Below are 14,123 nucleotides of genomic sequence, written 5' to 3' on the forward strand. Positions count from 1 at the left end.
TATCAACCCTAGGAAGGATTGCTCTTTTACTGGGGTTATCCTTGACTTGGGGATGTTTACTATCCATCCTAGTCCTACTAGAATTCCTATCACTTCCTTCACTTGATGTGTGCAGTGGGCCTCCGACCTCCCTATTACCAGAAAGTCGTCTAAGTATGGGACGATCACTATGTCCCTGGATCGCAGAAAAGACATTACTTCGGCCATCACTTTGGTGAATACTCTGGGGGCTGTAGACAGGCCAAACGGAAGGGCTGCGTATTGGTAGTGTCTCACCTGCCCCTGGACATAGAGCGCTACTCTCAAATATCTCTGATACGCCTGATGGATTGGGATGTGATAGTAGGCATCTTTTAAGTCTATCACTGCCATGAGGCAATGCTGGAACAGAATCTTTGTGGCCGTGTTGATTGACTCCATTTTGAAGGAGCAATTGTCTATCCACTGATTGAGTCTCCTCAGGTTGACAATGGTTCTCCAAGAGCCGTCTGGTTTTTGTATTAAGAAGAGGGGGGAGTAGAACCCCCTTCCTTCTTCTTGCACTGGAACTTCCAGTAGGACTTGTTTTTTCACTAGTCCCAAGACTTCCGTCTCCAGGGCCAGCTGTTGCTCTTGGGCTTTCCTTCTGGGTGTTATTATAAAGGTATGCATGGGCATGAATTTTATTTTTAAACCGTCCCTGATTATATTTAGGACCCATGTACTGGGGGAGATATTTGCCCAGGCGGAAAGGAAGAGAGAAAGCCTTCCCCCTACCTCCAGCCCAATGTCATTGGGGAGATTTTTTGGAGGAAGTGGAGGGCCCTTTAAACATATAGCCCGATCCTCTTTTTTCTTTAAAGTCCCAGCTTTTTCTATCTCCCGGGGGACGACCCCTGTTAAATCTCCTTCTCAGAAAGGGCTGCTTCTTAGGTTCTCCCGGAAATCGGGGAAAGCTTTTCTTCCTATCCCCCGCATGTTCCAAAATCTCTTCTAGTTTTTTCCCGAAGAGGAATTGGCCATCACATGGAATGGAACACAACTTATGCTTAGAGGGTAAATCTCCGAGACACCCTTTAAGCCACAGGGCTCGTCTTGCCGCATTTGACAGGCTTGCTGTTCTAGCTGTCAATCTTGTGGAGTCTGCAGAGGAGCCTGCCAGGAAAGACGCTGCTCCGTGCACCAGTGTCAGATTAGCTAGAATTTCGTCTCTAGGAACTCTATCCTTGATCTGGTCCTCTATTTGTTGCAGCCAGACCATGAGGGCACGAGCGGTACAGGTACCGGCTATTGCTGGCTTCAATCCCCCTGCTGAAGCTTCCCAGATGTGCTTCAGAAACCCATCTGCTTTCTTATCAAGTGGGTCTTTCAACACGCCAGAATCTTCTAATGGTAGGGATACCTTTTTTGAGGATCTGGCTACAGCCCCATCAATTTTTGGGACTTTTTCCCAGGTTTCTGAGTCCTTCTGGTCAAAAGGGTACCTCCTCTTTGATGTGGAAGATAAGCCCCCTGACCGTTCCGTCTTTTTCCATTCCCTGTCAATTAGTGCTTTTATTTTATCATTTACAGGGAAGGTACGTTTCTGCTTTTCCTCCAGTCCTCCAAACATTACATCCTCTAATGACTTGGGAGTTTTTTCCTCTTTAAGGCCCATTGTAGCTCTAATGGCTTTCACCAGCTTTTCCACGTCCTCCGTTGGGAAACATGGACGGCCGCCTATATCGCTGTCCGAAGAGGTTTCTGAGGAATGAATAGAGGAAGAGGAGGTGGAGGGGGACAAAGATCTATCCCGCCCCTTCTGCCTTGGCGAGGCTTCTGAACCGGAGCTCCTTCTACGGTTTCTTTTCTTTTTAAGGGCTGCCTTTAGGGAACCTTTCACCTCCTGATGTATTAACTCCTTCAGACTAGTCACCAAATCAGGGGTCTCCTCCTGTATAGTCCTGTTTATACAGTCAGCGCAGAGATTTTTCTGCCACTGATCTGCCAGCGGGTTTTTACATAGGGCGCATTCTCTATTTTTGGTTTTGCTGCTGGCCTTTCTCGCCCCCTAGTGATCAAACAGAGAAAATGGAACCCCGTTACCATAAGGGTGACATTCACGTAGATCACTCACCACCGCTGTCAACCAGGGGTACCGATCTCGGAGGCTCCTCAGATGCACTCGTGACGTTTCTCCTGGACGTCCCAGAGTCATGCCGGTTGCGCTTATGACTGCCGCTCCCACCACTTGAGCGACTGCTCCTGGTATGCTGGCGGCTCGGCCTGGCATCTGGCGAGAGGTCTTGCTGCTGACGCTGCTGCTGTCGCTGCTGCTGACGATGCTCGTCTTGCCCCACTTCCATCCTGAAGCCTTGGGCATGAGTGCGTCTTCTGTGGTCATCCCCCTTTTGTAAGGGGGATCCACTGCACTCTCCGCCTCCTCCGGTTACCCCCACAGCCCCTCCCCCCCCCCTGCCATGCTGCCGGGATCTCTCTCCAACGGTCGGCGTTGATTACCATGGGCGCCGCCATCTTGGATTGCTGGCGCCGCCTCCCGACGTCACGCGGGCACGCCCCTTTCCCAGCGTGCCCTGCGCGTGACGTCAGAGGAGCGCGACCCGGAAGCGGCCGCTCCCTCAACGCTCCTGCGCTGTTCCAGAATAGGGAACTCCTATGGACCGGCAGAGGGGGAGAGGGCGGCGCGGCAGCCACGGCAGAGCCCCAGGACCCCAGCCGTGCTGCTCCTGCGCCCGCTCGGACGCTGAGCCCCGGAGGACCCGCGGACGGCGCTTCCTCAATCCCGACGCCCAGCGCTCAGGAGCCCAGCCTGATCTTCTACGCCGGCACGGGAGAGGGGCAGGTAAGTGTGACCTGCTGTCTTCAGTTCACACGGGTCCCTGTCAGGACAGGAAACCCAACTGAAGCGAGGGAGAGGTACCGCCCTTTTATCTTCAGTAGGGTTCCTGTCCTGGCTGGGCGGATCCCCTCTCTCATGTGTGCCATCATGGGAGACGGGAAAAATGTAATTTATTCTTTCTTCACCACTCAGTGGTATAAAATTCTGTGTGGCACATGAGGTGTCAATATGATCACTGCACCACTAGATGAATTAATTGGGGCGTGTAGTTTGTAAAAGGAGTTCACATATGGGGGGGGGGGTTCTGTTGTTCTGGCACCTCAGGGGCTCTGCCAATGTGACATGGCACCTTCAAACCATTGAAGCAAAATCTGAACTCCAATATGTCGCCTCTTCCCTTCTGAGCTTAGCACTGTGCCTAAAAAAGTACTATTCCCCCACATATGGGGTATTGGCGTACTCAGGAAAAATTGCACAACAAATTGTAGTGCAATTTCTCCTGCTACTCTTGTGAAAATAAAAAAAAAAATTGGGGCCAAAATAATATATTTGTGGGAAAAATGTGATTTTTTTTTTTCATTTTGACGGCTCAACGTTATAAATTTGTGTGAAGCACCTGAGGGTTCAATGTGCACACCACACATCTGGATCAGTTCCCTGAGGGATCTAGTTTTCAAAATGGTGTCACTTGTGGGGGGTTTTCACTGTTTAGGCACATGAGGAGCTCTCCAAACGCGACACGGCGTTAGCCAATTGTTCATTCAAAAAGTCAATTGGTGCTCCTTCCCTTTCGACCTCTGCCACGTACCCAGTAGTTTTCCTCCACATATGGAGAAGAAATTGCACAACAAATTTTGGAGCCCATTTTTCCTGTTACCTTTGTAAAAATAAAAAAAATTGGGGGTCTAAAGTAAATTTTTTGTGAAAAAAGAAATTAAATTTTTTTGTTCCACATTCCAAAAATTCCTGTGACGCACCTGAAGGGTTAAATAAACTTCTTGTATGTGGTTTTGAGCACCTTCAGAGGTGAAGTTTTAGAATGGTGTCACTTTTGGGTATTTTCTATCATATAAACCCCTTCAAATTCCCATAAAATATGAGGTGGTCCCTAAAAAAATTGTTTTGTAAATTTTAATTGGAAAAATGAGAAATCGCTGGTCAACTGTTAAGCCTTATAACGTCCTAACAGAAAAAAAAATTGTTCAAAAAATTGTGCTGATGTAAAATAAGACATGTGGGAAATGTTATTTATTAACCATTTTGTGTGACATCTCACTGATTTAAGGGCATTTTTTACCCATTTTTTCTCTCTCTGGCTGCTCACGAGTGGACCTGTAGATCTGCTGCAGCGAATATCTCTATAGGTCTGTTTCTTGGCTCCATTTGGTGAGTACAGTTTAATCATTTAATCATTTGTATCCTGGATAAGACCCTATTGCGCTACTTTCTCCAGCAGCACTTATTGTATCTTTCTCCACCAGGACAGATCATTCATTTTCAAGATTCTCAACTCTGGGGTAAAATCTGTTTTCGGTGACATTACTGAGATAAGAGATGACAGTTGCTACTGATTACATTCTATGCAGTGGTGAGCGGGAGGAGGAGAGAGGTACAAGAGGCAGAACTCCTTCAACTCCTCCAGTCTATATAGAATCTTATGAGTAACAACTCCCAACTCCTATATCAGCAATGCAAAAATCTGTCTTCACTAAAGACAGATTTTAACCATTGAACTGAGAACGAATGCTCGGTCCTAGCAAAAGAAGAAGCAGATTTCTCTGATAACATAGATTACAAATTTGCTTAATTTTCATGTGCACTACTAATTTATTTAATAAAAATGTTAACCACTTACGCTTTAAAGGTCACATGCCAACTAGCTTCTCTTCCTGCTTCTCTCAATACAGAACATTGAAAAAATTAAAAGAGCCGCTAGTCAGCAAATCCGATAATTGGCAAATGTGTAATCCGATAATTTCATTGAAATGCACATTGCTATACACTGACCACAATGTATACTATGACCCATGAGTAGATGGCATATTTATTAGTGACTCAACCCCTATAAATATTGATAGCCCATGCTTAGCACAGGCTATTAAGCTTAATCAGTTTGATCATTTACATGGGACGGAGCTGCAACAGCAGAAACAGCTGCTTGTATGCCGGGGTAAAAGGGAAGACACTCACTACGTTTTATACATGAAGAGGCAATAGCACATAGCCAGAATTTATCATGTGAACTTCTTACCGAAAAGGAATAACAAAAATGTAGTAAAGGTAAAAGGTATAACAAAGATGGAGCAATGGGAAGTGCCATAAAGTGGATATTAATTAACTTAGAAAAATGGTGACAACCCATCAGATGGTTAACTGAAGTGCTGAAAGGTTTCTTGATAAATGTAACATGTGATTACTTTATACAAGCCTAATTCATCTTACTTTCGGTTTTTAAATGTTTGTATGCTAAAAATTGGTGAAGTGTGATCTAACGATTGTAATCCCTTCTAAATATGCTCTTTTATGCAGATATTTCTTATATCAGATAATATAAATAAATATATACATACACACACAACTTCATTTTTTAAAGTTATAAAACATGCAAAATTGCATACTAAATACAGAATAAAAGCAACACACAAACCACTCTGAATTCTGGATATGCATGGGCAACCTATTGGAGCCATGGGCACATGCACCATTCACACAATTTATGCTGGACATACACATATTCTGCATGCTCCAACAGGCAAAATGTAATATTAACGGATAGGATTACGACTGTACTGCACCATAAGCCTGGTTTCACATTAGCGTTTTTTTGCGCAGCGTATCGTGCGCGTCCATGCGCATGCGTACCTATGTTTAACATGGGAGGCGCATGGTCTTGCGTTTGCACGCGTTCTTATGCGTTTGTGTGCATGCGTTTTTTCAAGGTGTGCGCCTAGGCACGCCAGACGTAGAATGTTGCATTTTTGGGTCCGCCGAAAGGCGTAAAAAAACGCATGCGCACGGAATGCGACAAAATAACGCATTACAGTCTATGGGAACACAGGCGTGCGCATGGACATGTGTCCGTCTGCATTTTCGTGCGCATGCGTTTTTGGCTTAAAAATATGTAGACAATGGTTTTAACTCCTAGAGAACGAATGCGCATAAAAAACACAAAAGCATGCAAAGACGCATAATGCGTTTTTTGCATGCGCTTCTATTGCGCACGATGCGTTGCGCAAAAAAACGCTAATGTGAAAGTAGCCTAACATAGCAAATAACTGTCTCCTCAATAGCACAGAGGTGCGCATGTTCATCCTCTGCTACATTCATTGTTTATGGGACTGCCAGGAAAACAGCGTACAGCACTATAGCCAGCAGTACCATAGACAATAAATGGAGCAGAGGATAAGCATGCGCAGCATTCGACAGGTGGCTCTTCAGAAGCCAGGTCTGGGATCTTGAAATCCATTCTCTGGACCATTGGGGGTCTGACTGCTAGTATAGGGGCTGACTTTCGATTCTGTGAATTACCCCTTAAGTATAAATTTGCCTTAAGAAAACAGAAAAGTACTGTGCAAGACCAACACACTATATTGGGTGGAAGGGAGAAAAAGGCCAACCTTCATAGGTATGAAGAGTGAGCGGGGTGAGTGGTTGAGGGCACCCATGTGTCCTTTTTGAGATCCTCCTGTAGATAATTCAGAGGGGTGAGAGCCATGGAGATTGATGGCTGGTTGCGGTTTAACAACTGCTGTCAACTTTTGCATACCATTTTCTGTACGAATACCATGAGAAAGGTTGATTAAGGCACTTGTCGGCACACGGTAGCCTCTTGACTGGGAACATCTAAGAAAACGAATTGAGGAAATATATTTAGTTTGCTTTGCTTTTGTTGTAGTTTCCTAGAGGAATTACCAGAACAAACAGATTTTCAAGGCAGTACCTTATATGCAAGCCACCAGGGAACTCCTCATCAAACAATACTTCAAGCAAGACATCAGCATCTCTCTCTGCTGCAAGTACATGAACAGTGTCAGGAATATTGCTTCATCTTATGCCAAAATCATTATGTGTGGTCTCCAGAACAAGCGGTTTCCCCTTAATGGGAGTAAAGTTTGTCAGATTGCATTTGCACTTTAGAAATTATAGACATAAAGGGGAATGAACAAGATTAACTGCAGCTCTAAAGAGGCGAATTAATCCTCGGCTTTGAAAAGACTGCTATTACCTCCTTTAATCCCGATGATTGTGCCTCTGAGCCCCAATGGGACAGAAAAGCTCTCCCGTACGTTGACAACACGGTCAAACAGCCGAAAATCTGCATCTCTGTCTGGAACAACTCCAAACTGCTGTTCAAGAGGCTGAGAGAAGCAGGAATACAATAAGACAAGTTGGAGTTCATTAATTACATACACTCTAAAAGTGAAAAAGGCAGAAATTACTGGGGAATGTATTACTGTCCAACAATTCACAGCTTGTTATCCAGGAGCCTGGGAAAGCTGAGTGACAGCCACTGTTGGTGCTATAGAGGTTGTCCAGCTCCTTTTTTCCACCAAAAGCTTAGACATGTGACGGGGACAAGGGGGCATCTACGTCTGGAGGAAAGAAGGTTTAAGCATACTCACAGACGTGGATTCTTTACTGTAAGAGCAGTGAGACTATGGAACTCTCTGCCATATGATGTTGTAATGAGTGATTCTCTAATAAAATTTAAGAAGTGACTGGATGCCTTTCTTGAAAAGTTTAATATTACAGGGTATATACAATAGTTTCCTTAATATTGCGTTGATCCAGGGAGCTAGTCTGATTGCCGTATGTGGAGTCAGGAAATTTTTTTCCCCAATGTGAGGCTCACTGTTTGCCACATGGGGTTTTTTTTTTGCCTTCCTCTGGATCAACATGTTAGGGAAAGTTAGGATAGGATATGGGTTGAACTAGATGGACTTAAAGTCTTCCTTCAACCGTAATAACTATGTTACTATGTTAATGCTAAGAACATGTAATGCTCACCTTGGCGTCCCCAACTAGGCTGTGACTGCACCGATCACCACTATGGTGGTCATACATAGCCCAATGAGCAGAGACAGGTGAGAGGTGGAATGGAGAAGGGGGGATTAAGCAAAGTGATGTATTGTATAGCATTTTATGCTTTAGGAAAGTGTTTGCATAAGGACTGTACGGCCCCTTTTAAAGTAGTTATTCCTGGATGTTTTTTAAAGCGTCCACTTTCTAACAACAGCTCTGTGTCCATAAGCTATTGTACTGCAGATCACAGAGTGAATGATCGGAAAGAACATACAAACCACAAAAGGGGTAGAGTTGATGAGGAAAAGGCAAATGGTTTTTCAATTTTAGGAATATGCACAGCAACAATTTATCATAAAGGGCAACTGTATTTTCAAGCAATTTTTTCAGACTAAGCTATCTTGTGTGTAACATGAGGATTAGCACAATTTCTGGCCATTATATGACTTGTAACCTACATTTTCATCAGTTTTATCTTTGCAAGCTCCATCTCTGGAAGCAGATTAGCTGCTGTAAAGCCTATCATACAAATCAAAGTGAGGAATTCCTGCTGATCATTCCTCCTAAAGGTACTGTTACACTTAGCGATGCACCAGCGATCCCGACCAGCGATATGACGCGGTCAGGATCACTGGTACATCGCTAAGTGGTCGCTAGTGAGCTGCCACACAGGCAGATCTCACCAGCGACATCGAAGGGGTCGGGGGTCGCTACTTACCTGTCACACAGGAAGCGCCGCAGGAAGCTGACGACGAGAAACTGTCCAGGACGTTCTCGCGCGATCAGCGATAACCAGCGGGGGAGCGGGTCGGAGGTAAGTATCAGACATAGCGATATCTCTAGCAATATTGCTATAACGTCACAAGTAATAGCGATATTGCTAGCGATATCGCTAAGTGTGACAGGCCCTTTAGTTAGAAGACAAAATCAGCAGGAGAATGGAGGACATTACGCTGCAGTACTGAATAGTGTAGATATGAATCCAGCTCTGGGGTAAAGTAAGAGACTTTATGGAAAGCTCAGCACTATCTTTCTGTGTCTCTCCATGCTTGGTTTCTCAGTCTCTTTCCCTCTATATGAAGTACAGTAATAGGGCCTGACACTTCACTGTGCTGGCAGTCTGTCTTGTCTTGAGCAACACAAAACTGAGCTGTTTTTTTTTTCTTCTAACAGTGTATGGCGAGTTCAAGAGGCAGTGAAAAACTGGCTCATAAGTGGAGAAAGAAGCAGGTTTTTCTGATGATATATTACACACACTCATATTTGCTTGTATTACGGATTTATGCATAGTTTATTGGTGGTACAGGTCTAATTTAATGTCAGCTACAAACATTTGCACTCTACTGATGAACTTACTGCAGTAAAAGTTTCCTGTAAACAGGAACATGAAACAATATTTAAGAGAAACATACCCGAAACAGTAAGTGTGGTTTCACAGTCACGCGCACCTTCTTACTGCTCTTCTTAGTCTGTAGAGAACACATAGGTTACCCGGGCAGTAAATGACTATATGCAATTTTGACATACAGAAAACCAATAATGAGAATTTGTGACATACTGTACACTGTAAGGATGGGATACCATGCAATGAAGCTAAGGAAAGTATTCAACTATTGAAAATGATAAAGTATCAAACAAAAGAAACTGTGGGACATAATCCTTCATATGTACCATGCTAACCTTACACTTTGTAACCTCCTCTTCAATTTTTTCCACGATAGCGATATCCAAAATCTGCAAATCACACGAGGAGCGTGCCAACATGCTAATAGGATGGGCTCGTAGCCAGGAAACAATCTCTTGAACTTTCTCCGCACTGCACACAAGAGAACATAAACTGTGTCACAACAGCACAGAAAGAGTGAGCATCGTGGCAGTCATAACGACCATGACATTACCCATTGGTGTCCTCTCCTGGCCAGATGTCATCTTCATAGAACACATCATCTTGGCTGTTCTTTGAAATATATGTGAACAGCTCAGGATACCTGCAGAACAGGAAGAAATGCACAGTCATGCTGGATTCATATCTCATAGTAGCTGAAAATTAGATAAGCTTGTGAGCAGCAGGGCCTTTACTCCTCTCGGTATCTGAGTTATGTGTTATTCAGTAATGTCTATTGTCTGTACAAGTCCCCTCTAAAATGTAAAGTGCTGCAGAATATGTTTACGCTATAGAAATAAAAATTATTATTATGGTAATATTAATTCACCTACAGTCATATGTTAAAGTTTGGGCACCCCTATTAATGTTAACCTTTTTTCTTTATTACAATTTTGGTTTTTGCAACAGCTATTTCAGTTTCATATATCTAATAACTGATGGACTCAGTTATATTTCTGGATTCAAATGAGGTTTATTGTGCTAACAGAAAATGTGCAATCTGCATTTTAACAAAATTTGACAGGTGCAAAAGTATGGGCACCTCAACATAAAAGTGAGATTAATATTTCGTAGATCCTCCTTTTGCAAAAATAACAGCATCTAGTCGCTTCCTGTAGCTATTAATGAGTTCCTGGATCCTGGATGAAGGTATTTGTGACCATTCCTGTTTACAAAACAATTCCAGTTCAGTTAAGTTTGATGGTCGCCGAGCATGGACAGCCCGCTTCAAATCATCCCACAGATGTTCAATGATATTCAGGTCTGGGAACTGGGATGGCCATTCCAGAACATTGTAATTGTTCCTCTGCATGAATGCCTGAGTAGATTTGGAGCGGTGTTTTGGATCATTGTCTTGCTGAAATATCCATCCCCTGCGTAACTTCAACTTCGTCACTGATTCTTGCACATTATTGTCAAGAATCTGCTGATACTGAGTTGAATCCATACGACCCTCAACTTTAACAAGATTCCCAGTGCCGGCATTGGCCACACAGCCCCAAAGCATGATGGAACCTCCACCAAATTTTACTGTGGGTAGCAAGTGTTTTTCTTGGAATGCTGTTTTTTTTTGCCTCCATGCATAACGCCTTTTTGTATGACCAAACAACTCAATCTTTGTCTCATCAGTCCACAGGACCTTCTTCCAAAATGTAACTGGCTTGTCCAAATGTGCTTTTGCATACCTCAGGCGACTCTGTTTGTGGCGTGCTTGAAGAAACGGCTTCTTTCGCATCACTCTCCCATACAGCTTCTCCTTGTGCAAAGTGCGCTGTATTGTTGACCGATGCACAGTGACACCATCTGCAGCAAGATGATGCTGCAGGTCTTTGGCGGTGGTCTGTGGATTGTCCTTGACTGTTCTCACCATTCTTCTTCTCTGCCTTTCTGATATTTTTCTTGGTCTGCCACTTCTTAACAAGAACTGTACCTGTGTTCTTCCATTTCCTTACTATGTTCCTCACAGTGGAAACTGACAGGTTAAATCTCTGAGACAACTTTTTGTATCCTTCCCCTGAAAAGCTATGTTGAAAAATCTTTGTTTTCAGATCATTTGAGAGTTGTTTTGAGGAGCCCATGATGCCACTCTTCATAGGAGAATCAAATAGGAGAACTACTTGCAAGTGGCCACCTTAAATACCTTTTCCCATGATTTGATACACTTGGCTATGAAGTTCAAAGCTCAATGAGGTTACAAAACCAATTTATTGCTTCAGGAAGTCAGTAAAAAGTAGTTAGGAGTGTTGAAATCAAGAAAATGATAAGGGTGCCCATACTTTTGCACCGGTCAAATTTTGTTAAAATGCAGATTGCACATTTGAATCCAGAAATATAACTGAGTCCATCAGTTATTAGATATATGAAACTGAAATAGCTGTTGCAAAAACCAAAATTGTTATAAAGAAAAAAGGTTAACATTAATAGGGGTGCCCAAACTTTTACATATGACTGTATATGCAAGTATGGAAAACCATGTACACAGCAAAAAATGTAAACATAATTGTCTGATAGGAATTAAGCCTTGAACATTCTTTTCTTAATATGGTATTTATATTTTTATTTGCAGTTTTTCAATAAATGGTTTAAAAATATACAACAGTCTACTATTCCCAGAAAACCTCAGCATACCCAAGCTGCTACTGATCTTATGGGGAACTATAAAGGTACACATGAGAACTGCTGAACCTAGCTGCCCAGCGATGTGCAGCTCCATGTGTCTGCATATTGGACGCGTGCAGACGCGGCCTACCATAAAGGCCTCATTCACACCTCACTGTTTGTATGCCAAATCCAGGAGTGGAACATACAGAGAAAAACTATAACTCAAAGATTGCCACCTGTTCTGTGCTTTGGAGACACTCTTGGTTTTGACATACAAATACTGATGCAAAAATACTGACGTGTGAGTTAGGCCTTACACGCACTTGTGTGGTCCATAAATTGGGCCAAACTAATGCATGATGTGATATTTTACACGCAGACCTAAGGTTCGTGTGGACAATAGTCCTCGTACACTGGCATATAGGTGAACATTGGTCTTTGTGCTGTCACTTGCGCACACAGAAATAAAATACACTAGTCTGAACTTCATTAAATAGTCAGAGATTTTATGGATAAGGCGGATGAAACACAGGTGATTGCCACTAGAGATAAACGCAGTAAATACTCAGGCTTTCCTCACTGCCTATTGTATCTAATTTCCAATATTTAGGTATCCACATATCTCAATACAAACTTGACCTACAACTTAGGCTATGTACCCACGTATGCAGAAAATTCCTGATTGAAAACCGGACTCCTTCCCAGAAAACACGCGTTTTTTTCCGCAAAAAACGCACGTTTATGCATTTTTTTTCCAGAGAGTCCCCAGTCTCATAGAAAATAGCTAGAAATGCGGAATTTTCCACGAAATTAATGCGCATGCTGCGTTTTTTTTTTACCGCGATACGTTTTTTTCGCGGAAAAAAACGCATCAATATGCACAAAAAGTGTGGAATTCATTAAAATGAATGGGATGCTTCTTTTAAGTGTTTTATTTGGTAAAAACGTGAAAAAAACGCTTACGTGTGCACATACCCTTAATGTCTACCCACTGCTAGAGCTAGTCAAATCTAAATTTGCAACTTGGAGTAAACTCCCGCTATCTGTAGCAGGTCGTATTAATCTGATCAAAATGATATTGCTTCCTAAGCTCAGCTACTCCCTTCAACACAGTGCTGTACTGATACCTAAATCCTTCTTGGCAAATTTAAATTCCTAAATTACATCTTTTATATGGGGGAAAACTAGACCAAAACTCAGGTTATCCGCCCTACAGAGACCTAAACAGGGGGGTGGGGAGGCGCTACCGGATTTTTTTCTATATTATCTTGCTGGACAGGCTAATGTCCTAAGTAAATGGATGCCTGATAATTATCTCCCCAATTCTGAAAGTCATCTGCTACATGGATTGACTGCCCACTGGGTTTCCTGGAGTTGGAAAAGACTGGTGTCCATCGTCTATTGCCCCTACTTCGACTAGCACAATCAGTTTGGAGGCAAATTAAGAAAGTAATTAGATTTGAAGACATCATAGTTGAAATGCCCTTGTGGAACAACAATTATTTTCCGGTACTGTTGAACCACCCAACCACTGACTTCTGGATTCTGTATAATGTCTCCTCGGTAGGTTAGGCCTGTTTCACACTTCCGTTTTTGTGTCCGCCAAACGGATCCGTTTCCGTTTTTTTGACGGAAACGGATGCCAACGGATCCGTTTTTTTGACGGATCCGCGGTAACCGTAATGGAAGTCTATGGGACTAAAAAAACGGATCCTGCAAAAAATGGCGGATCCGTTTTTTTACGGAAAACAACGGATTTTGACGGATTTGAAAAAACGGAAGTGTGAAACAGGCCTTATCTGTCTAAGTTCTATAAAGGGAAGGTCGGAGGGGCTCATCCCCGATGTGCAAGAAGAGGAATGGGAAGAGATTCTGGAGTCTCCAATCAGGGTGTCTCCGTCTATTAATAACAGAATGACATTATATATATATATATATATATATATATATATATATATATATATATATATATATATATATATATATATATATATTTGATTCCGACGACACGACTTTTTAGGATGGGTCGCTTCCAATCATCAGAATGCTTGCGATGCCACTCGCCGGATGCAGATTTTATTCATATGGTATGGAAGTGCCCTATTATCCTTCAGTACTGAAAAGAGGTGACGTCCTTATTGACATCTCTGGTACAAGCTCCTGTTCCTGTTGAGCCGCTGGTCTGTCTGTTTGGGGTACGGGATGAGGAAACTTGGGGTCACTATGTTGGGATTTTTCTACGGAAGACGCTTTTTATGGCACGGAAGGTATTGGCGCTGCGGTGGATGGGAGGCTCAT

General features: G+C 43.0%; 1 protein-coding gene across 3 annotated transcripts in view; it reads right to left on the minus strand.

Annotated features, from left to right (window-relative positions):
• Positions 1 to 14,123, minus strand: part of XRN1 (5'-3' exoribonuclease 1) — a 216,361-nt gene that overhangs the window by 52,408 nt on the left and 149,830 nt on the right. The window contains exons 26-32 of one of the 3 annotated variants that reach the window (XM_073579099.1): positions 9,739 to 9,828; positions 9,512 to 9,656; positions 9,253 to 9,309; positions 7,044 to 7,176; positions 6,759 to 6,828; positions 6,585 to 6,661; positions 6,436 to 6,503 (exon numbers count right to left, since the gene is read on the minus strand). In XM_073579099.1, coding sequence (XP_073435200.1) covers positions 6,436 to 6,503; positions 6,585 to 6,661; positions 6,759 to 6,828; positions 7,044 to 7,176; positions 9,253 to 9,309; positions 9,512 to 9,656; positions 9,739 to 9,828 — 640 coding nt within the window. Of the gene's footprint in view, positions 1 to 6,435; positions 6,662 to 6,758; positions 6,829 to 7,043; positions 7,177 to 9,252; positions 9,310 to 9,511; positions 9,657 to 9,738; positions 9,829 to 14,123 lie in introns of all 3 variants that reach the window. The other 2 variants (XM_073579098.1, XM_073579097.1) reach the window with 2 other exon arrangements.

The sequence above is a fragment of the Dendrobates tinctorius genome, unplaced genomic scaffold, assembly GCF_039654945.1.
Source record: "Dendrobates tinctorius isolate UK_male_01 unplaced genomic scaffold, ASM3965494v1 ptg000060l, whole genome shotgun sequence".
NCBI classification, from domain to species: domain Eukaryota; kingdom Metazoa; phylum Chordata; class Amphibia; order Anura; family Dendrobatidae; genus Dendrobates; species Dendrobates tinctorius.